Consider the following 24,787-nt stretch of genomic DNA (forward strand, 5'->3'; position numbering starts at 1 on the left):
CTGCACTGCGCATGCGCGCTCAGCCAGATCCGGGTATTTGGCAGGATGAGAGCTGCTTTCCAAGATGGCGGCGGAGGGAGGAGGGAAGGAAATGAACGAAATTAAGACCCAGTTCACCACCCGGGAAGGCCTCTACAAGCTCCTATCTCACTCCGAGTACAGCCGCCCCAACCGGGTGCCCTTTAATTCTCAGGGCTCCAATCCCGTCAAGGTTTCATTCGTCAACGTCAACGACCAGTCCGGTAACGGGGACAGGATCTGCTTCAATGTGGGCCGAGAGCTGTACTTCTACATCTATAAGGGCGTCCGGAAGGTGAGGACACCCGGGAGGGGGCGGGGCCGCAACGGCGGCAGCACCGACACTGCGGGTCAGGTTACACAACAAGCGGACTGGAGGCTGCGCGCCACGGAGACCACAGCGGGGGACCCCCCCTCACCCCTCACAGCGGGGGACCCCCCCTCACCCCTCACAGCGGGGGACCCCCCCTCACCCCTCACAGCGGGGGACCCCCTCCTCACCCCTCACAGCGGGGGACCCCCCCTCACCCCTCACAGTGGGGGACCCCCTCCTCACCCCTCACAGTGGGGGACCCCCTCCTCACCCCTCACAGTGGGGGACCCCTCCTCACCCCTCACAGTGGGGGACCCCCCTCATAGCGGGGTACCCCCCCTCACCCCTCACAGCGGGGGACCCCCCTCATAGCGGGGTACCACCCCTCACAGTGGGGGACCCCTCCTCACCCCTCACAGTGGGGGGCCCCTCCTCACCCCTCACAGTGGGGGACCCCCCTCATAGCGGGGGACCCCCCTCATAGCGGGGGACCCCCTCACCACTCACAGCGGGGGACCCCCCCCTCACCACTCACAGCGGGGGACCCCCCCTCACAGCGGGGGACCCCTCCTCACCCCTCACAGCGGGGGACCCCCCTCACAGCGGGGGACCCCCTCCTCACCCCTCACAGCGGGGGACCCCCTCCTCACCCCTCACAGCGGGGGACCCCCCTCACAGCGGGGGACCCCCTCCTCACCCCTCACAGCGGGGGACCCCCTCCTCACCCCTCACAGCGGGGGACCCCCTCCTCACAGCGGGGGACCCCCCTCACAGCGGGGTACCCCTCCTCACCCCTCACAGCGGGGGACCCCCTCCTCACCCCTCACAGCGGGGGACCCCCCTCACAGTGGGGGACCCCTCCTCACCCCTCACAGTGGGGGACCCCTCCTCACCCCTCACAGTGGGGGACCCCTCCTCACCCCTCACAGCGGGGGGACCCCCCTCACAGTGGGGGACCCCTCCTCACCCCTCACAGTGGGGGACCCCTCCTCACCCCTCACAGCGGGGGACACCCCTCACAGTGGGGGACCACCCCTCACAGTGGGGGACCCCTCCTCACCCCTCACAGCGGGGGACCCCTCCTCACCCCTCACAGCGGGGGATCACCCCTCACAGCGGGGGACCCCTCCTCACCCCTCACAGCGGGGGATCACCCCTCACAGCGGGGGACCCCTCCTCACCCCTCACAGCGGGGGACCCCCCTCACAGCGGGGGACCCCCTCCTCACCCCTCACAGCGGGGGACCCCCTCCTCACCCCTCACAGCGGGGGACCCCCTCCTCACCCCTCACAGCGGGGGACCCCTCCTCACCCCTCACAGTGGGGGACCCCCCCTCACCGCGGGGGACCCCCCCTCACCGCGGGGGACCCCCCCCCCCTCACAGCGGGGGACCCCTCCTCACCCCTCACAGCGGGGGATCACCCCTCACAGCGGGGGACCCCTCCTCACCCCTCACAGCGGGGGATCACCCCTCACAGCGGGGGACCCCTCCTCACCCCTCACAGCGGGGGACCCCTCCTCACCCCTCATAGCGGGGGACCCCTCCTCACCCCTCATAGCGGGGGACCCCTCCTCACCCCTCATAGCGGGGGACCCCTCCTCACCCCTCACAGCGGGGGACCCCCCTCATAGTGGGGGACCCCTCCTCACCCCTCACAGCGGGGGACCACCCCTCCTCACCCCTCACAGCGGGGGACCACCCCTCCTCACCCCTCACAGTGGGGGACCCCCCCTCACAGTGGGGGACCCCCCCCCTCACCGCGGGGGACCCCCCCCTCACAGCGGGGGACCCCTCCTCACCCCTCACAGCGGGGGATCACCCCTCACAGCGGGGGACCCCCTCACCCCTCACAGCGGGGGACCCCTCCTCACCCCTCACAGCGGGGGACCCCCCCTCACAGCGGGGGACCCCTCCTCACCCCTCACAGCGGGGGATCACCCCTCACAGCGGGGGACCCCTCCTAACCCCTCACAGCGGGGGATCACCCCTCACAGCGGGGGACCCCTCCTCACCCCTCATAGCGGGGGACCCCTCCTCACCCCTCATAGCGGGGGACCCCTCCTCACCCCTCACAGCGGGGGACCCCCCTCATAGTGGGGGACCCCTCCTCACCCCTCACAGCGGGGGACCACCCCTCCTCACCCCTCACAGCGGGGGACCACCCCTCCTCACCCCTCACAGCGGGGGACCACCCCTCCTCACCCCTCACAGTGGGGGACCCCCCCTCACCGCGGGGGACCCCCCCCTCACCGCGGGGGACCCCCCCCCCCTCACCCCTCACAGCGGGGGACCCCTCCTCACCCCTCACAGCGGGGGATCACCCCTCACAGCGGGGGACCCCTCCTCACCCCTCACAGCGGGGGATCACCCCTCACAGCGGGGGATCACCCCTCACAGCGGGGGACCCCTCCTCACCCCTCACAGCGGGGGATCACCCCTCACAGCGGGGGATCACCCCTCACAGCGGGGGACCCCTCCTCACCCCTCATAGCGGGGGACCCCTCCTCACCCCTCACAGCGGGGGACCCCCCTCATAGTGGGGGACCCCCCCTCCTCACCCCTCATAGTGGGGGACCACCCCTCCTCACCCCTCACAGCGGGGGACCACCCCTCCTCACCCCTCACAGCGGGGGACCACCCCTCCTCACCCCTCACAGCGGGGGACCACCCCTCCTCACCCCTCACAGCGGGGGACACCCCCATCAGCGGGGGACCCCCCTCACCCGTCACAGAGGGGGACACCCCCCTCACCCCTCACAGCGGGGGACCCCCCTCACCTGTCACAGCGGGGGACCACCCTTCACAGGGAGGGACCCCTCCTCGCCCCTCACAAGGGGGGACCCCTCCTCACTCCTCACAGGGGGGACCGCTCCTCGTGGGTGGTGGAACACAGTGGTATACTACACTGTGTCCAGTAGTGTTTATGGTGCAGAATGACTGGGTGGTTGTATGTGGTACTAGTTCATATTCTCAATTACCTGCACTACATAGAATGATGATCTGGATATTGGCAGAGAAGGGGTTAATGTTTTGGTACCTGCGCAGTGTGGGATAACAGTGATGTAATAGTTTAAAGGGAACCTGTCAGGTGATCCATGTGCCCAAACCGCAGGCAGCATGGATGAGCCCAGCTGCAGAAAGATACATATGTACCAGAAACCCTCCGGGGTTTCAGAGAAATTATACTTTGAACATCCAACCGGTGGCCATTATGGGAGACCAGACTGGTCCAGCTCTGTCCCCAGTCGCTCCCTCATATTCTTGTCCTCCGCCGTGTGGGAATATTTCTCATGCCTGTTTTTTGTTTTTTTTTTGCCTCGTGTCAGGTGATCGGTGGACTACAGTCCTGTGGAATGAAGGCCCTGGGGGCCCCTGGGCATCACTATGGGGGAGGGGCAGATGACAGTGGGCTACACACGACCTTGTCATTAATAACTTCTTAGAGCGTGGCCTGCCCCATGCCCACCACAAGTGACCCACAGTGCCGTTCTAAAGTCTTGATGTGTTATGCTATGCTGGGACTTGTAGTTCTACTGCAGTCGTTCAGTTTTTACTAGAATTCTGGTTGTTACAAGATAAAGGACCTGAGGATACAGAAAATGTTTAGTGTCTTTAATAATGAAGCGACCTGTTACGCCTGAGCCATTCCTATAAGGGAGCTATCCTACCAAATCTCCAGCCTCCTCCCCAATATGGAGTATCTTCCTCCGCGGTGACTGCAGTGTAAAGTATAAGAACATTACTGTGCTGTGAATAGAATTGCACTGAATGAAGTGAAATATTGAAGACTTGTGTTTTGGGGGCTTTGAGGCCATAGGGGCTGTGGTGGGTTTTCTTGTCTGTAGTGGTGATCGCACATCTGACCTGGTAGGACTCTTTTTGTCTGCTCCCCTGGGGAACTTGTACAAGATTAATCAGACAACTGTAGCACATGTTTCTGGTATGCGGGGGGTGCTCCTGGGTTGTCAAAAGTCTGTAGACTTTCTGCTGAATATCAGGACTGTGGCGGTCTGCTTCGTAAAGTAACAAATGCAAATCTCATTCGCTGTTGACGCAGCTTATGAAACTTGCTTTTATTCAACACACTCCAATGATCCACCGCGGATGCTCTCGGGGACCTCCCAGGACTCCTGCATACAAGCGATCAGTGGCCGCAGTGACCCAACACCTGTATTATTGGCATCACGGCTTCCATTTGTCAATATTGATGGGCTGCAGCGTTTACCTGCTCACCACTTGTAAATTATCCAAGGAACAAAGCTCTTGACCCCTGCAATGACCTGGACTGTTTTATGTTTAGACTTTTTTTCACACAAGATTCATTTCTTGGCTCAGACTCTCTTTGAACTCGGTGGATGATTGTACTGTACATAAACGAACTACTTTCATGTCATATGGACATCATCCGCGTTGCATACACTTAGTTTTATTTATTTTTACGGATCCATTGCTGATATATACCGTATATTTTTTTATGCACCTAAACTTGATCAAATACAGGTGTCAGACTTTAATGGGCGTATTCTATCAATACGTTTTTGAAAAACTGAAGGGTTCTCTGTCTCACCACACCCATTAAATCTCCATATCAAATGTTTGTCCATCCTCGGCTATTTTCTGGTAGCTTGGCTTCAATGCCTTTGACACGTTTCTTCTTCTTTCCATGAAATTATGGCTGTTTGTTTTGTAGGAGAAAACTGGTGTGATGCTTATACGTGTGAGTTCAGGTCTGTGTGCACCCTTGTCCCACATGGCATAGTCTCTAGATGTGATCTGCGTACGACGCGTTGTGCTAATTTACAGATACATCACATCTTCTCATTATCTGACCCTGTCCCTGACGTCCCCTGCTGGATCAGCGCCTGCACCAAACATGTCCTGCTGAGCTGCATTTTGAGACTCCTTTCACTGGTGATCGTCAGTGATTGCTAGAAATTATCGAACTTTACTCCTGCAATGGCCACTGCTGGCCAAATGTGTTTTTGCATTGCTAGGTGACCATATTATGTGGGCCTGTGCACCCAGCACAATCACAATTTATTTCCTACAGCCCCTGGCATGGCCTTATACAGTGTAACAAGCCCTTTTAGCTGTGTGGCCAGGGCTTGTTCAAGGAGGGTTTTTCAAGCTGTGGATTTAACCTTGTTTTTTCATTGACCGCAAGGAGACAGAGGTAAGAGCAAAAATTGAGCAATTGAAATGCAGACTACTTGGAAAGTTACAAAACTTTTCCTTTTGTAGAGATGTGTATGGACCATATAGATGAGGAGCATCCCCTGCTCAGGGCCTCCACTTATTAGCCAAGGCATAAGGTCATGTGAAAGGGGGTCTCCGGCGGTGCTGTGCTACGCTATGTGACCTTTTATTACATGGTTGTACATTTTGTTTGAACTGACTGTTATAAAGGAAGCATTGTGCATGGGGAAAGGGCTCTGTGGTTGCTTGGGGTCCTGCGGGGATCCCTGGGGTCTCAGGAGCAGGACCTGCAGTGGTCACAGGTTCCTGCTGATGGGAAATCCATGTTAGTATTTGTGGTATTTTCACCACCTGCCCAGATCACTCGCAGCGTTCATGTCGCTGTACCAGGATGGTGCACGCCATTATCAGAAAGGCAGAACTAGGATTTATCTGGGACACAGACCGTTGTAAAGGGAGGTGCATGCACCGATTCCTCCAATCCCGTCTATGGGATCTGCTGAGAATGCGGCGCTTCCATAGGTGTGAACAGTCACCCACTCAACTTCCAGTAGGAACACTATAGAAGGAGAAAAGGAAGTGGTCTCTCTGCCCAACCCATCCTACATCCTTAGACATTAATATGTAGTTGCCCCTCTGCAGCTATAATGGCTCCCACTCTTCTGGGAAGGATTCTTATAAGATTTTGGAGGGGTTTGTGGATATTTGTGCCCCTTAATCCAGGAGAGCATTTGTGGGTTCAGACCCTGACGTTGGGGTTGGGTCCGGCTTCACAATCTCTGACGTTGCATGGGGCTGAGGTCCGGGCTCTGTGCAGTCTCTCATGTCCTATCCCCTCTATGTCTGCATGGGGCTTGTGAACTGGGGGCAGGGTCTTCCCCCAAACTGTTCCACAAAGCTGGAAGCTACAATGGTTCACAATGTCTTGTGCTGAAGGTCAAGATTTTCCTTCACTGGAACTAAAGGACCGAGGCCACCCCCTGATAACAGCCTATAGCATTATCCTCCTCCACCATCTGTACAGCAGGCACAATGCAGTTCAGGGGGTAATGTCCCCCTGGGATTTTATACGCTGGACCTAATTTATGGGGTGCAGGATGCACTTTCTGGAAAGTAATTTCTTAGACGCTGCATCTTGTTTCTGGACATGGAGTACGTCCTGCAGGGTGCCACAGACCGCCGGTGTGTTCGCACTCGCAGCCTGGAAATCTCCATGACGTTACCCGTGAAGTCCGATCAGGCTGTCAGATGTTGGCGTAGCTTTAAGGAAGTGGCTGAATTTTGCTTCATGCGAAGGTGAAACCGGTTGTAGAACAGTGAGAAATGCGGTTAATGATCTGCTGGGAGTATCCCAGGGACTGGAAGGAAAGGCGTTTAGTTCTCCCAGTCGCGGCAAATTATAAAAATAGAGCCAGATTGTATCAAGCCGTGAAAAATGCACAAAGGACGCTGAACACTGGAGCTGCGCAGTGCCTCCGCCGCCAGGGAACCAGCAAATAAGTGGAGAAGGGATGGGTGGAATATTAGAGGCGCTGTATTAGCATGGCTGCTGTCTTGCAAAAACAGCTCCACCCTCACCCTTAGGTTGTGTCTGATATTACAGCTCGGCTCTACTGAAATAAATGAGGGCGAGCTTCCTTACTTCACGCATTCTGTGCACAGGTGTAGTGTTGTTTCTGGAATAAAACTGTCATATTTTTCTTTTGGACCCCTTTTAAATGTCACAACCTAGACCTTTATTAATGAATGAAACAAGTTGTGACTTGTGTACGGGACTGGAGGTTCTACCTGTCATCAATTAAGCGTCATGTTTTCCTTTTTTATTTGGCATCTTGTCACTGCCGGGATGTTTTCCCGCTGTTCGCGCCGTCTCTTAGGCTCTGTTTTCATTAAACAGTCTCTGTTTTGGCATCAGGCGTGGGCCCGCCATTGTGCCAGGTCTGGTCTGTCATCAATGGGCAGGTACCGCTGGTCACATCCTGGTTGGAGACGGAGGGTGGCACCCCAGTGCTTCAGCACCTGGGCAAGTGGCGGGGTCCCCCCTGCCTAGGGCCCCATTCAGTATTTGCAGTACTTGCCTCTCCCAGTTCCTCCGCTGCAGAGTCTTCTGACTGTGACGTTTCAGGTCAGAGGGTGCAATGACGTGACTAGTGTGCGCTCTCTGCTCTGAACCATCAAAGTGCAGAGAGCCAGAAGACTGGGACACTGAGAAGTCCGGAACAGAGCAGGACTGGAGAGATGTGTGTGTGTATAATATATATAATATTTGGAGCATTATATATGGGGCCCATCATATACAGCATGGAGCATTATATGGGGCTCATTATATTCTGTATGGAGCACTATGTGGTGCCCATAATACTGTTTGGAGCAATATATGGGTCTCGTTATTTTGTATGGAGGATTATACTGTCCTGTTTCTGAGCTATTGTATAATTTACAATAGATATCACTCATGTAATATAGGAGGTGAGTGAAATCTTTGGTATTGTACTACCTATATTTCTCTGCCTTATCTGTACCGTCACAAGTAATGGTATATGTTAAGGCTATGTGCACACGAAGCAGATTTCCTGCGGATCCGCAGCGGATTTTTCCGCGCAGAAACGCTGCAGATCCGCACTGTGATTTACAGTACAGTGTAAATCGATGGAAAAAAAAAAACCGCTGTGCACATGCTGCGTTTTTTCCGCGTGGTTTTTGTGCGGTCCAAAAAAAGCAGCATGTTACTTCTTTTGTGCGATTTTCCACCTGCTCCATTCTCCAAATCTGCAGGGGGAAAACCGCTGAAAAACCGCAATAAAAAAGGAAGAAATCCGCAGGAAAAATGCAGGTCATTTGACCTGCGGATTTCTTAAAATCTGCGTGGAAAAGTCTGCAGGACGAAAATCTACGTGTGCACATGGGCCCACTGAGGCTTTCGCCCGGAGCGCATGAAGAGCCGGTCCTGACGGCACCGCGCCACCTTCTAATATGCTTTGCTTCCTCACTATTTTCAAGATCTTGGCTCGCTGTCAGTGAATGCAGCAGCAGATATGACATTGTTGCCAAATTAGATCAGAGGGTCTCTGAAAACTAGGAACTGTCCCCCACCCCCGCATTGCACTGTCATGTGCTGGGAACCACACAGGGCTTCCTCCTGTCCCATGACTCCATGTTTTAAAGATCTGATAAATCATTAACGCTATATCCCCTCTCCTCATCCTCCCATCATGCATTTCTCTTCACTTACGGTTGTATTCTCAGAGGCTATGTACCTGCTGGGAGTTGTACAGTAATTTTGGAATGGTGGGAGAATAGCTGGAGACCAGTAATGAGTCACAATCTTGAAGGGTTTGGTTGTCCAAGACTTTGATATTGATGATGTATTCTTAAGATTTATGGATCAGTGGGGGTCCAACTCCTAGGACATCTGCGATCAGCTGTTAGCAGGTCCCATTGAAGTGAATAGGAGCTGAGAACGGCCACTTGCAGTGTAAAACACGAACTTTGGAGTTGAGCGTTGTTGCCACTGCATCGCATTTAGAGGTTAATCTGATGAAAGCTGATGCCGGTCACCTCTGGATGAATCACTTTGTCAGCGTTTATACATTTAGGAATAAAACATGAGTGGGGTTTCAGGTTTCATTGCTCCCGGACACTTCTGCAGGAGCGGAGGCCCTCCCTGTATAGATATCCCCCTCGTTCTCCGGCAGAGTCCTTCCCCGTCAGGGTACTTTCCCTGTAATCAAAAAATATAGATATATCCATATCTTTGCGGCGTTTACTGGAGGAATGACTGTGTCTCTCGAGTCAGCGACTACCGCTCAGGCAGCCCCCGACACCTGCTATGGCACTGACTCTCGTTACTCACTGATTATGGTCTTGGCCTACCCGTTGTGTCCCGGGAGTATAGATTTTTGGCTCCAAAGATGACTATGGAGAAGCGCTTGATTGCTTCAGCAGACTGTGATACTGCTATTATTCACTAAGAAAAAAATAGCCCCTGGCACCATGGCTGCTCTAACAATGGGTCATTCTGGGGTCTCCAGGTGAGTTCTGGGCACAAGCTATTAACCCCTTAGCCTGATCTCCCAAATAAGAGATCCTGATGAGTGCCTGTTAAACTAGCTCATGATGCATGCAGTATGGGGACTCTGGCTTTTTGGAAAGTTGAGTGACTGGCTGCTGAAACGAGACCACTTAACTCAATGGGTGATTGTGCAATATATGGAGGGGCCAGAGCCATTGTGTATGTATATATATTATTCCATACAACGGTTGCAGGGGTCTTGGTGTTTCCATGTAATGGGGAGGTCACCTTGCTAGGTTCAATGCCATTGCTTTCTAAATCATGATGGCACATATAGTATGGCCTCCTTGTGTGTTCCTCTAATGATGCAGGCACAGAAGATACTGCCTCATTGTCTTTTCCTGTATATGCTGTAGGCACAGATGGTACTGACTCCTTGTCTCCTTTTAAATTATGCTTGCACCGATGGTACTGTATCCTTGTCTCATCCTAGAAATGGTACAGGCACAGGTGGTATGGCTTCCTTGTCTCTTCCCGGAAATGGTACAGGCACACGGGGAACAGGGACATGTGACACGGCCTCCTTGTCTCTTCCTGGAAATGGTACAGGCACAGGGTGGTATGGCCTCCTTGCCTCTTCCTGGAAGTGGTACAGGCACAGGGTGGTATGGCCTCCTTGCCTCTTCCTGGAAGTGGCACAGGGTGGTATGGCCTCCTTGCCTCTTCCTGGAAGTGGCACAGGGTGGTATGGCCTCCTTGCCTCTTCCTGGAAGTGGCACAGGGTGGTATGGCCTCCTTGCCTCTTCCTGGAAGTGGTTCAGAAACAGTACTACATCCTTGTTTCCTCATGTAAACTGCTGCCCAGATAGTGCTGCCTCTTTCATGGCTACATGTGACTGAAGGGGCAGATCTGGGCTTGTACGTTGAGTGACTTGGCAGCATGGTGACTCAGTGGTTAGCACTGCAACCTTGCAGCATTGGGGTCCTGGGTTCAAATCCCACCAAGAACAACATCTGCAAAGAGTTTATATGTTCTGCCTGTGTTTGTGTGGGTTTCCTGCGGGTTTCCTCTCACACTCCAAAGACATACTGATAGGGAATTTAGATTGTGAGCCCCGTTGGGGACAGTGCCAATAATGTCTGTAAAGTGCTGTGAAATTAATGGCGCTATATAAATGAGAGAAATAAATATATATAGGCAATTGCAGCCATATGTACCCCTCCCCGCCAGCATTATATTCATGAGAATATACTGATATTTCAGCATCAGGTCCCACTCCTGGGATTGTGAGGGACCCTCTCCTCCATGTTGGTGATTCTGCTGGCAGCTTCAGAGAGCAGAAATGCTGACAGTTGGCACCCCATCGCTCCCTCAGTGATGTGAAATCCGATTAGCGTCCAGCAGCTGGTGGATTTTCATCTTCCTTGTTCGGTAGATTTGCAGAGGTTTAGGGACCTGGGAGCATTAGAGGCAGATTACTGCGAGGAGTCATTTACATGAAATGAATTTGGAATGAAGACCAGATCTTTTCTTCCAGATTTGTTCTTGATGATCGACTTGCCCAATAAAGGGCCGCCGCCGAGAACATCTTGCAGTCAGGATGCTCCCCATGTCGTCGTGTGTTGATCCCTGGGGGGGGATGGGGGATAGGCTTTGAACCAGACTTTCTGTAACTGGTCCCTCGTTCTGCAAACTAAAATGTAGCAGTGGTTCATGTGCTGTGAGCGTCAGTGCGTAGTGACCTATAGGGACATATTCCATTCATAGACACAGGAGATGTATGGCAAGATTCAGCTTCTCCCAGCAGTGCTTGAGTGGTCAGGAAATGGTTAAAGGGTTTGTGCAACAACTCTCATTTACACATCGGCCCTCAAGGGACCCTTGTGGGATAGTTGCTGAAACAAATGTCTGACGCCTGTCCATCGTATGATCGAATACAGGTACCTTACCTGCTAAGCAATACAGACCCTGATCCGCAGCCACATCAGTATTCTCTGGCTGCCAGGCTGGAGCCCTGCAAACCACCTCCTACTTCTGTTCACTCCAGGCCTCTGAATCAGTCCAGGTGCCGGTAGGAAGTTTGCAGGACTCTAGTCCGATGGCCAAGGACTACTGATATGGCTCCAGATGCGGTTCTGTAGATCTTTGATATCGCTACAGGGCATCCGGCGGCACCGATCCCGCACAGCGCCCGAGATGAAAAGGAGTGGGGGGTGTTCATACCATTTAAATTAACGCGGGGGTGTAAGGGTAATTGTTTCTGTATTACTATGGGCTCATGGGTAAAATAAAACTTCACAATATCCTTTTTTGGTTAGTTATCACCCCACCGACGTACCGTGCACATGGCCTCTGTATTGGCTGCATCCGTTGTCACATCAATACTGCAGGCAATTGCTAGGCTCAGCCAATCTTATGATAGATGGCACAAGTCCCAGCTCCCACACCGAGTTCAGTGAATGGCCACAGTGTGGGTTTGTACTGTAGATGTGATGTCATCACTGCAGCCAAGTCCTGGGGAGGGCAAGTACGTTCTGTTACTTGTTTAAAAGCGTTTTGGGTCCACTTTTCATAAAATCCCTTTTAATGGATCACTGGAGAAAAAAAAAAAAAGTTGGTGCCCTTTAAAGGGAAGTTGTCACCCCTTTTTTGAGATATCATAATGATATCACTCAATTGTGTGTCACATAAGGATTCTCTTCGTACTTTTGCTTCCCCCTGACCCCGCAACCTTTCATGCATAAATACCTTTTTTTTATATCCGTTCAGATGTAAGTAAACTGCCGCTATCCGGTCCGCTGGGCGGGGCTTATTCACCTGCTTTCCCCCCCCCCCCTCCCTGTCTTGCTCTATGCATTTCTTCTTGTGTAGAGCAAGACTGGCAGGGGGGTGCAGTTGAATAAGCCCCGCCCAGCGGACCGGACAGCGGCAGTTTACATACATCTAAACCGATATAAAAAAGGTATTTATGCATGAAAGGTGCGGGGTCAGGGGGAAGCAAAAGTACTAAGGCTACTTTCACACATCAGTTTTTTGCCGTCAGGCAGGATCCGGCTTTTTTTTAGAAAAAACGGATCCGGCATAAATTTTGGAGAACTGTAGAAACGGATCCGTTTTTTTGCTGGATCCGTCTCTGTTCCTGGCGGCTGGCCAATTGGATCTGAGCATGCGCAGACTTAAAAAAACCGGATCCGGTTGCTGGATCCGTCTTTTTCTGGATCCGGCGCATTCCGGCGCCCATAGACTTTCATTGTAGCAAAAAGCTGGAAGCGCCGGATCCGGCGCTTCCGGCTTTTTCGCCGGAGACAAAAAACGTTACAGTAGACGTTTTTTCAAGACGCCGGAATGAGACAAGTTGCCGGATCCGGCAAAAAACGGATGAAACGCAATGCCATCCGGCGCGATCCGGCGCTAATGCAAGTCAATGGGGAAAAAACGGATCCGGCATTGCATTTTGCCGGATCCGTTTTTTCCAAAAAAAGCCGGATCGCGCCTGAAGGCAAAAAACTGATGTGTGAAAGAGGCCTAAGAGAATCCTCATGTGACACACAATTGAATGATATCATTATGATATCTCAAAAAAGGGGTGACCGATTCCCTTTAAGGCTTCACCTGTAGGGCAGGAGTGTCTGCTCTCCATAGCATTGTCCCTGTGTCCTTTCTCTGACATTGGCCACCTCTCTCTGAGCTTCTAAAACTGCAATCTAATGGAACTTTCCCTTATCTGGATGCTTCCTCCTCCTTGGGGGAGGGGGGGTTGGGGCTCTACTATTAGTGACCTCTGACTGTTACTTAGGTGGGCAAATGGTCTGTGTATGATCATTATCTGAAGATTTAACAGATGATTTTGTTTTTCTCCTCAGGCTGCAGATCTGAGCAAACCCATAGACAAGCGCATCTACAAAGGGACGCAGCCCACATGTCATGACTTCAATCATCTCACTGCCACAGCCGAAAGCGTTTCTCTACTCGTCGGCTTCTCTGCTGGCCAGGTCCAACTCATAGACCCCATTAAGAAGGAGACCAGCAAGCTATTTAATGAAGAGGTAAATCATGGGGATGGGAGACCCCATTTCCTCACGTAGAGAACGTACCTACGCCTCCTTAATATGGCATTGCAATGATGCCCTGTCGCTTTCCAGTAGAGCAGCTTTTTTGTCTTTTTGGTGTGGACAATCCTTTGTTATAAACTATATATTGGACAATGATTTCAGGGAAGTGCACAGTAGTTTTGTTCCTACAGCTTGTATGCGTGTCCATGATAACAGACACAGACTACAAACAAACTCTGCAGTCATGCTCTTTTTTTTTTTTTTTTGCTTCCAACCCGTAAGAAAGTATAATGAAACTGCAGGTTTAGACTACAGAGAACTTGTTTGTTACCTTGAAGACTCATTTATCTGCGCAGGAGCTATAGAAACAAACTTTTTTTTTTGGGGGGGATTTTTAATCAATGTTGCTTAATTATTTTACGCACACACGTCTAATGAGCTAGGGCAGTATCGAGATGAGGTTTTTGAGATCTCTGTGGGCTGTCAGTGAATAGGAAAACTGGGCCCTGTTTTTGAAAGTAAATTAGAAAGTCATTTTTATTAAAGGTTTTCTGTGTACATAAAACACTTCTGGATGTTCAATGGGAAAGGTTTTGGTCTTGTCACATTATGTTGCACCGTATGCGCTTTGTTGTGTAATTCCGTTTCTTGGTTAATTTATATATATATTTATATTTTTTTCTTCTCTTGTCTCCAACAGAGGTTAATAGACAAGTCCAGAGTAACGTCTGTAAAATGGGTCCCGGGCTCCGAAAGCCTCTTTCTCGTAGCTCATTCCAGCGGTAACATGTACTTGTATAATGTGGAGCACACATGCGGCACCACAGCGCCCCATTACCAGCTACTCAAGCAAGGAGAAAGTTTTGCCGTTCATACATGCAAGAGCAAGTCCACCCGAAACCCTCTGCTGAAATGGACTGTGGGAGAGGGAGCCCTGAATGAATTTGCTTTTTCTCCGGATGGGAAATTCTTAGCCTGTGTGAGCCAAGATGGCTTCCTACGCGTGTTTAACTTCGATTCTGTGGAGTTGCATGGTACTATGAAAAGCTACTTTGGAGGACTCCTATGCGTGTGTTGGAGCCCGGACGGGAAGTACATAGTGACCGGCGGAGAGGATGACTTGGTGACTGTCTGGTCCTTCGTCGACTGTCGTGTTATAGCCAGAGGTCAGGGGCACAAATCTTGGGTTAGTGTGGTGGCGTTCGACCCGAATACCACTAGCGTGGAAGAGTCTGACCCTATGGAGTTCAGTGGAAGCGACGAAGATTTCCAAGAACTGATCAGCTTCGGTAGAGATCGAGCAAACAGTACGCAGTCCAGACTGTCCAAAAGGAACTCTACCGATAGTCGACCAGTGAGTGTGACTTATAGATTTGGCTCAGTAGGCCAAGATACACAGCTGTGCTTATGGGACCTTACTGAAGACATCCTTTTCCCTCACCAACCTCTGTCGAGAACGAGGACACATACCAATGTGATGAATGCCACGAGCCCACCCACAGGAAGCGCCCCTGCTAATCCAGGAAGTAATGGCAACAGTATCACTACGCCAGGCAACGCCATACCTCCCCCTCTTCCAAGGTCCAACAGCCTTCCCCACTCTGCCGTGTCCAACACCGGCAGTAAAAGCAGCGTGGACAGCGCCAACGCATCCGGCGTCAGCAAATTCGCCACCCTGTCCATCCACGACCGCAAGGAGAGACATCACGACAAAGACCACAAGAGGAACCACAGCATGGGACATATATCTAGCAAGAGTAGCGACAAACTGAACCTAGTTACAAAAAACAAAACGGACCCTGCTAAAACCTTGGGTACCGCGCTCTGTCCCAGGATGGAAGACGTCCCCTTGTTAGAGCCTCTTATCTGTAAAAAGATAGCACATGAAAGACTAACTGTGCTTATTTTTCTCGAAGACTGTATAGTCACTGCTTGTCAGGAAGGATTTATTTGCACATGGGCAAGGCCTGGTAAAGTGGTAAGTTTTAACCCTTAATGCTGCATCCAGATTAGAAATTCAGTGGTCATGTAGACCCGTCACTTGCCTGCCGAGGCGACTTGACACGTTGCTGATGCAAAACCCAATAGCGGGAGAGTATTAAAAAAAAAAAAAAATCTGCCCCCCCCTCCTGCTGAGCCTCCGCAAATTGATTGGCCGTTTATTGGTTGAGCCAGCAAATTGCCAGCCCCTGCGGTATGCCCGTGACGGGTCCATGCCAAACAGGGTGGGATAATGCTGACGCTTTCTTTCCATTCGGTGTAAAGCGCTGTTCAAAAAATATATATATTAATCTTTTTTGTTTCTTTATGAGACACATTTTGGTTACTGCATGTCATACCGTTTCGAATCATTTGAAATTTTGCAAAAATCGTAGAAAAAAAATTTACTTGTAAGATTGAAGCCTATTGTGCCAACCAAAGAGAAGCGGAAAATAAAAATTATTAAAAAAACACACACCTTATCATTAACCAGAAGCACTGTACATTGTGAGAGCTACTAAATGTGTGACCACCTTTACCAATGTGCAGGCAGAATGCCACATGGTGGGGGGGGAGTAGCAAGGCATGCAGACTACGGGGGGACGTGGCCCGGCTTACTAACATGGAGGCACTTGTGAATGTACTGGTGAAAAAAAAACCCATGTATTTATTGAGTCAACCTAGAGGCAAAATGGACGAAAATTTCTCTAATTCAGCTAACACCGTCTGTATTTCTGTAAATAAAACGGTTACCTTGATTTCTTTAGCATTCTTAATGTGTAACTCTTTTCTTATAACATCAGTGATACAAAAACTCCATAGTGATAATTTGTTTTTGTTTTTTCTACAATTTTAATTAGTAATATATTTTTTTTCTTTTAATATTTGGCAGGGTCATAACTATAGTGCAGTGCACCCTGAAATATAAAGGGGTCCAAAAGCCCACAAGATACTATGAAATATCTGATGGATGGGAGCCCTGTTAGAGACTTTGCATTGAGTTTCCAGTAATGTCAATGATAAGGGGGTGCAGCAGCTCGGATGCCCACTTCACCAAACTGGTGCTACACGGGCAGGGGTATTAGACCGACCCTATTTATCCAGTTCGTTAAATTGCAGATTCGGGCTGACATTGGATAATTCCTCACTTATCTTGATCATGTGTTACATGATACCAAAGCTATGGCTGTGAGCTCACGTCTTGCAGCTATCCCCTGCTGATTCACGGTCCGTACGAAGCATGCTCACAAGGGTTTTGGGGGTGTAGCGTATAGTCTGACCTTTTATGAATGCTCCAAAAATCCCGAGGAGTCCCGAGTAGTAACTTTGTGTGTCTGTAGCTTAGGATGTCAAGATAGCCCCGAAAAACTCAGCGAGGAAAGAATTGCAGAGCTTCAGGTGCAGTGTTAAAACCTCCGGAGCACAAAATGTTTTATTGACATTTGTTTTAAAAACTAAAGGGGGCCAAAACACGGGGGTTTTTTTTTTTTTCTAAAATAGGGTTTTTTAAATTAAAAATCTGTTGGAAATGACATTTAATAATAAGCTAACAACCTGGCAGGTTGTTAGGAAAGTAACATTTTGTTCTCAGTGTGTATATTACGGTAATATATTGTTGTGCCGTCCCAGATTTGTTCCTCTAGTTGATAAATTGACTATAGACTGGACATTACTGATTGAGGAAAATTGTCTTTTTTTTCGGGGGAAAATGTACACTTTTTTTTTTTTTCATTCTCGTCTTGTACTTTTATGGTACATCCATAGGACATCACTGGCATGGGCCCTATCTTTCACAGCTTGGAATGAGATTGCATGCGTCCCATAAAAGTGTATAGGGCCACAGAAAATAGGGGTCTGTTCTTTAAGGGGCCACTGACTACATCATTTGCGGTTTGTCTGGTGCTGCCGATCGGGCGAGCATGTGTTGATGTGTCAGTTGTGCTGGACAAAGCCTTTACGTTTTAGATAACCTATTAATACAAGAGGTAATCAGTAGGAATGACTTTTTGAGGGATTACCTTAACATATACAGTGCCTACAAGTAGTATTCAACCCCCTGCAGATTTAGCAGGGTTGATAAGATGCAAATAAGTTAGAGCCTTCAAACTTCACACAAGAGCAGGATTTATTAACAGATGCATAAATCTTACAAACCAAAAAGTTATGTTGCTCAGTTAAATTTTAATAAATTTTAAACATAAAAGTGTGGGTCAATTATTATTCAACTCCTAGGTTTAATATTTTGTGGAATAACCCTTGTTCGCAATTACAGCTAATAATCGTCTTTTATAAGACCTGATCAGGCCGGCACAGGTCTCTGGAGTTATCTTGGCCCACTCCTCCATGCAGATCTTCTCCAAGTTATCTAGGTTCTTTGGGTGTCTCATGTGGACTTTAATCTTGAGCTCCTTCCACAAGTTTTCAATTGGGTTTAGGTCAGGAGACTGACTAGGCCACTCCAACACCTTGATTTTTTCCCTCTTGAACCAGGCCTTGGTTTTCTTGGCTGTGTGCTTTGGGTCGTTGTCTTGTTGGAAGATGAAATGACGACCCATCTTAAGATCCTTGATGGAGGAGCGGAGGTTCTTGGCCAAAATCTCCAGGTAGGCCGTGCTATCCATCTTCCCATGGATGCAGACCAGATGGCCAGGCCCCTTGGCTGAGAACCAGCCCCACAGCATGATGCTGCCACCACCATGCTTGACTGTAGGGATGGTATTCTTGGGGTCGTATGCAGTGCCATCCAGTCTCCAAACGTCACGTGTGTGGTTGGCACCAAAGATCTCGATCTTGGTCTCATCAGACCAGAGAACCTTGAACCAGTCTGTCTCTGAGTCCTCCAAGTGATCATGAGCAAACTGTAGACGAGCCTTGACATGACGCTTTGAAAGTAAAGGTACCTTACGGGCTCGTCTGGAACGGAGAGCATTGCGGTGGAGTACGTTACTTATGGTATTGACTGAAACCAATGTACCCACTGCCATGAGATCTTCCCGGAGCGCCTTCCTTGTTGTCCTTGGGTTAGCCTTGACTCTTCGGACAAGCCTGGCCTCGGCACGGGAGGAAACTTTCAAAGGCTGTCCAGGCCGTGGAAGGCTAACAGTAGTTCCATAAGCCTTCCACTTCCGGATGATGCTCCCAACAGTGGAGACAGGTAGGCCCAACTCCTTGGAAAGGGTTTTGTACCCCTTGCCAGCCTTGTGACCCTCCACGATCTTGTCTCTGATGGCCTTGGAATGCTCCTTTGTCTTTCCCATGTTGACCATGTATGAGTGCTGTTCACAAGTTTGGGGAGGGTCTTAAATAGTCAGAAAAGGCTGGAAAAAGAGATAATTAATCCAAACATGTGAAGCTCATTGTTCTTTGTGCCTGAAATACTTCTTAATACTTTAGGGGAACCAAACAGAATTCTGGTGGTTTGAGGGGTTGAATAATAAATGACCCTCTGAATAAACTTTTCACAATTTAAAAAAAAATTAAACAAAGAAATAACATTCTTTTTTGCTGCAGTGCATTTCACACTTCCAGGCTGATCTACAGTCCAAATGTCACAATGCCAAGTTAATTCCGAATGTGTAAACCTGCTAAATCTGCAGGGGGTTGAATACTACTTGTAGGCACTGTATGTATTTATTTTTTCCTACATAAAATTAAAATATAAATTTTTCTTTTGATCTAAAAAAAAACAAAACAAACCCCTTAATTCCTCTACATAAAAGCTAGAGATTAATTTTCAAGTAAATCTATCCCTGCAGAAATGACCCTGACCTTTCTGGACTAATCTTGTCAGCCACCATAGACATTTGTATGACTTTTGAGGCTGTTGTGATTTGAAGTCTTTTGCTGGGGGGGCATTGTGACTGTCACAATAGAGCCACATCTGACACCAGGCTCTCCTCATGATAAGACTGCATCTTGAACTTGACACCAACCCACACCCATCGTCACAACTCCACCATGGTATACGACTTGTTTGGGACCTACTTTGGCTATGGCACCTTGTACACGTTTTCTACTCTGATGGTGTCCACTCCCTGGCAGCGCTTCATTGATCTCTTCTGTAAATCCTCTGGATAAATGGTGCCTTTATGGTCTGTGTATAAATTGATTGGATTGGGGGGGGGGGGGAGAATGTTGGTTGGTTAAAAAAAAGTGAGAAAATCAGTGTAAGTATTCTGCAGCTAAATTGCTTAAAGAAACCAAAAAAAATAAAATTTCAAATGTTTCTGAGATGAGTATGCAGTACCAAAAAATGGTGCAGATGTAGAGTATAGCGGTGCGAGGCCTGGTCAGGTAAGTGCCGTGTTAATAACCACCTGAACTAAATGCATAAATGAAATCTTGTAATAGGTGGATGGAGCATGAATGGGGGGTCCTCATTGTGTTGCAGTCATGCTCCGTCTCCTGCGAGTGTCGACGTGTTCCTGTAATTGTAGACTACAATGTATGTGAAGCAATTTTTTGTTAGTGCGGCTCTATCTGCTCCTGTAATATCAGGTAAAATGGAGTAAAGTAGTGTCTGTTTATCATGGATTTTGTTTTTTTTAGGGCTTTATAATCTGATTCTTTTTTTGTTTTATAGACATGCGTGACTTAGACTTAAAGGGATTGTCTGCATCAGCAATATCAGTTAGGTGGAGGTCTAGTGAGCCTCTTAGGATACAGCTTAAGCTTTTTCTTGAGGATAAATTTAGGATGAGCTCGGTGCTGTATAATTTTTGATTGAATTTAGTCTTTAATGTAAATGTTTTAAGGAGTTGTCCAGGATTAGTGTCCTCTAGCAGATGCAGCGGCATACCTGACCATTGGTTCTCTGCTTCATTGATGTGAATAAGCAGCAATACCAGGCTGTCAATGACAATGCTTTCTATAATCCAGGACATCCTTTATGGCTTCCAAGGCTCAGACTAAGCTTGCAAGTTTTGTTGACACACATCCGGTCAGAGCACCTTGATTTCCCTGTCGGAATTCGTATAGCAAAAGTTGGGAATGGCTGTTTTCTTTGAGGGGAGCTGGATATCACCATTTGTTACCAGAGCATCCAGTATGATGAAATTCTAAGGTGTGTGCCACACAAGTTCTCCACGAACAGAAACTACTATCACAGATTCTGATGATCACTGCACAGTGGCTGTTAAACAGTTCACAGCCTACTGATGGTACACTTGTTACTGAAGAGAATATAGACAGAAGGATAATTAATGTTGGCTCAGCAAGCAGATGATGATGGTGGCTCCTAGATGCCCATGTGTTGCTTTGCTGATGCAGTAAGGGATTTATAGGTCTTAGAGGAGGAATAACCTGCAGCGTGAAGTCTGTGTATCGAGGGGAAAGGGAAATGAGTGCTCTCTGTATAAGAGATGTGCAGAGCGTGATGGACAGTGAGGTAAGGGCAAGTGTGGGAAATTTGAGTGGAATGCTTCCATAATCAGTGCATTTAAGCTGGAGAAGTGGTAAGGGCAAACATTGATGGAGAGAGTGGGTCTTACTGTAAGAAGGGGTCTTGAGGGGCTTACCTGCGGGGAAGGGTCGGGGTGAGACTCGTGGGAGGAGCAGGGGGACATGCGGGCCCACCTGTGTGGAAGGGGGGTGATGTGGGTGGGACTCGTGGGGCCTGCATATGAGAGGAGCAGGGGGACTCGCAGGCCTGCCTGTGTGGAAAGGGGGTGATGTGGGTGGGACTCGTGGGGCCTGCATATGGGAGGAGTGGGGGGACTCGCGGGCTTGCCTGTGTGGAAGGGGGGTGATGTGGGTGGGACTCGTGGGGCCTGCATATGGGAGGAGCAGGGGTACTCGCGGGCCTGCTTATGTGGAAAGGGTAGGGGGTGGGTTTGGGGGGCATCGATGGGACTGGTGGGGTGTGCATGTTGGTAGGGATTTTCTCTAAATCCTGACAGCAGTTAAACATCTCTGGAAAAATTATATAAAATACTATAAAAGTATATAATCACCAAATTGGCTAGATGAAGATGCTATACTGAGGGATATTTGGAGAGGGGGCAATATACTATAAGATGATCCCTGAGCACATCTCAGTTATACTGTGTTTTCAGTGCTTCCCCCATACTAACGCCTGATGTCATCTATAATGAGCAGATCCTGACTGATGGAGCCGGACTACATGCCTAATGCAGAGAAAAATAAAGCATTGCTGTAGATGTGACATCCAGAGCTTCATTAGAATAGGTCCCATGTAAGACACCGGGACTGGATGATATTTGCACTTATGGTGTTTTTAAATTCCCTTCCACATAGTAGTAGGAGTTTGTTTTTCTGTTGCTGGGTGGGCTGTAGTTTTGGTGACGCAGTAAAATTGACCTAGCAGCATGATTGTTTTTTTTTTTGTTTTTTTTTTTTTTTCAGGTCCATAAAATTTACAGCAATCTTTATATTTTCATAGACTGAATTTAGACTTTTTTTTAAAAAAAATATTTTAAAGCTGGTAAGTGGCCAATTTTTATTTATTTTTTTTTTAAGCGGCCCTTCTCCCCCCGGGGACTTTAACGTAATTTGATCACTTATGTATGCACATATTACACGTCTTATAGTATATTTGTCTTTTGAAGCTCAGTTTATAGCGACCTAAGCCACAATCATTCCTGTTGGAGGCAGACACTGGCTATATATTACAGCTGGCACCTATCTTGTATGTAGGCACAGCTCATGAGCCTGCTCCATACTTGAACCCTGGCCTTGTGTACAATGGGGTTATTGCTGCAGAGTTTACTCTTTGCAACGTTTCCTTTTGGATATCCCCATTTGGTGTGGATTTCTGGCTGCCTAAATGTCCTGTGTGGACACGTCTGCAGATCTTTCTACAGCAGCAGCTTTATATTCATCTGAAATGAGGTTGTTCTTGTGGCAAAGGCATAGATTTTTGTAGGCCTCTTTCATGGCATTTGAAGAGAAGATGTAGAAACGTATCTACTGGGAGGAGTAGACCGTAAATGTGATCAGCATTGTAGATGTTCGTGGGAAAAAATGGATATTTTTTTTCTTTCCCCCTATTTAAAGGGAATTGGTTGCCAGATCTTTACCAGTGGAAGTAGTGGAATAAGTACTTGTCTCACAATAAAAATATGGTTCTCTATAGAAACATGTGCCAGTAGAAACTTGGGGGGCCAAGCAAATATCCAGCTGTACTCCTATAGCCTATATTTGCTTGGTTTAACCAGAGCTGATGGATTCCTGGAGGACCTGCCACCAGCTCTAAGGTGGTGAGTTTTTGCTCTTATTTTATTCCCAACTCCAAGATCCTATCCCAATATGTAGTAGATGTAGTAATATCAGCAAATATCTCCACTTAGAACTATATAGTTCTTCTGATTCGCTATGTCGCTTACCCAATGTGCAGGGCATTGCAGTAGCTTAGGAGGTATCCATGGGTATCTAAGCTACTGCAGTGCCCTGTACAACATGGCTAATCAAAGGAACTATACTAAATTTCTAATTGGAGGTATTTGCTAATATTACACCTACTACATATTGGGGTAGGATCTTGGAGATGGGAATGCCCCTTTAAATCTGCCATATGGTTCCAGAGATGGGGGGCTCTTTTATTTACCACTTATTTTGATGGGCTTTACCAAGGATGGTGTGGCTCACAGGGTAATTATGCAAAGCATCCTAAAGACAAGCCCCCAGGAAAAAGATCCTGTGAGCTACACCCCTTAGTGAAAACCCCTAAAAATAATTAAGTCCCAAATCTCTAACTACCGGTATGAGGTGGATGTCTTTCTTTTTTTTTTTTAATGAGTAACATCTGGCCACTTTAAGCATTTTAATGGGTTTTTTTAGAATTAAATATTTTTTTAAAAATCTGTTAAGACTGAACTGTTTGGATTATTTTCATTTTTTTTTTTGTTTAATTAATTAAAAAAATGCTTTGTTCACAGGGTTTAATATCATCCCAAAACCAAGCGAATTCTCCAAGTGGAACAGTAGTATAGCCTTGACACTACCGCTTGCGAGACACACACTACAGGAGCAGACGTAAGGACAGAGGACCCCGGCGCTGCTCTTCAGCCTCAGAGCGTCAGAGTAGTACGTGAGCAGGATGAATAGATGGATTTCTATTAAATAAAATATACAGGAAAAAAAAATCACACAAATGACAGGATATACTTGGCAGAGAATTTCTCTCGGCTCGGTCTTTAGCCCTCACGACTACTCACCCAGAGAAGTATATGTGTGTATATAGAAGAACCTCCACAACTTCCTTAGCCGTTACAGTGGAACCCGATACTAGTCCATTCATTCCTCTCTGCTTTATACTTTCAACTTTAATGTAATTTAATCTTTATAAATGTAAAATAAAGTCTGCTTATTGAAAACCCCCCAGTAATTTTTTTTTTAGATGGCTATTACAAATTAATCCTCCATTGTCTATTGCACTGATATTTTTTTAAATTTTTGACCTACAATGGTGTAGATGAATATCCGAAATGCACTTGATACGAAAGCAGTCATTATCTCCAGTGACTTGAAATGTAAATTTGTAATTCCCCCCCCCCCTGAAAGATGGAAGCTGCAATTTTTAGTTTATTATATTAAAAAAACACTTATTTTTTAAAGTTTGCACTTAAATAGTTAATGGCAAGTTGAGAATTTTACTTTGAGTGTAATAGAAAAGATAAAAAAAATGAATCAAATTCCAGAGTGGAAAAAGGACACTTGTTGTGCAGATAAATATCCTTTGTATCTATTAAACATTTATTTTAATATTGTGGTTTCTAATGACTCTGTATTATATGTATAAATGTAATTGAGTGGTGGGCGCTGGGGGATTTTGATCATTACACTAGTCATTTTCATTATATGAAAATAGTGATTTCTAATTAAAAGATGCATATTAATATTAAAGGTTTTCTGTTTTCTTGCTCAGATGACATTCACTGCGCTCCCAGCTCTAATAAATGTATTTTACCGTTGTGGTGCAACCTACTGTCCATCACCTCTGGAGGCAGCCATCTTTAGTACTTTTTAGATGACTGGATGACCCTTGACAGAAACCGGATGAAAATTTCACATCATCCCAAGAAAAGTCCTTTAAAAGGTGTTGTCTGCTACTATACTACTCCTTAATAATAGCAGTAGGAGGTGGAATAAATTTAGAAAAATCTATGCTTGATTCCTGGACCGGTGCTGGTCCCGTTTCCCTTCCGGCAGATTGGTGTTTCTTCCGGTTGAACAAAATTGTGTTGTCTTTAGGATT

General features: G+C 48.2%; 1 protein-coding gene across 1 annotated transcript; it reads left to right on the forward strand.

The window, feature by feature from the left end:
- WDR20 (WD repeat domain 20) lies at positions 1 to 24,435 on the forward strand. Its single transcript, XM_073578002.1, has 4 exons — positions 1 to 313; positions 13,405 to 13,587; positions 14,294 to 15,571; positions 23,469 to 24,435. The coding sequence occupies exons 1-4, from the start codon at positions 65 to 67 to the stop codon at positions 23,520 to 23,522; spliced, it is 1,764 nt and encodes a 587-aa protein (XP_073434103.1). The 5' UTR covers positions 1 to 64; the 3' UTR covers positions 23,523 to 24,435.
- The last annotated feature ends 352 nt before the right edge of the window (positions 24,436 to 24,787 follow it).

Source organism: Dendrobates tinctorius, unplaced genomic scaffold, assembly GCF_039654945.1.
Source record: "Dendrobates tinctorius isolate UK_male_01 unplaced genomic scaffold, ASM3965494v1 ptg000058l, whole genome shotgun sequence".
NCBI lineage: Eukaryota > Metazoa > Chordata > Amphibia > Anura > Dendrobatidae > Dendrobates > Dendrobates tinctorius.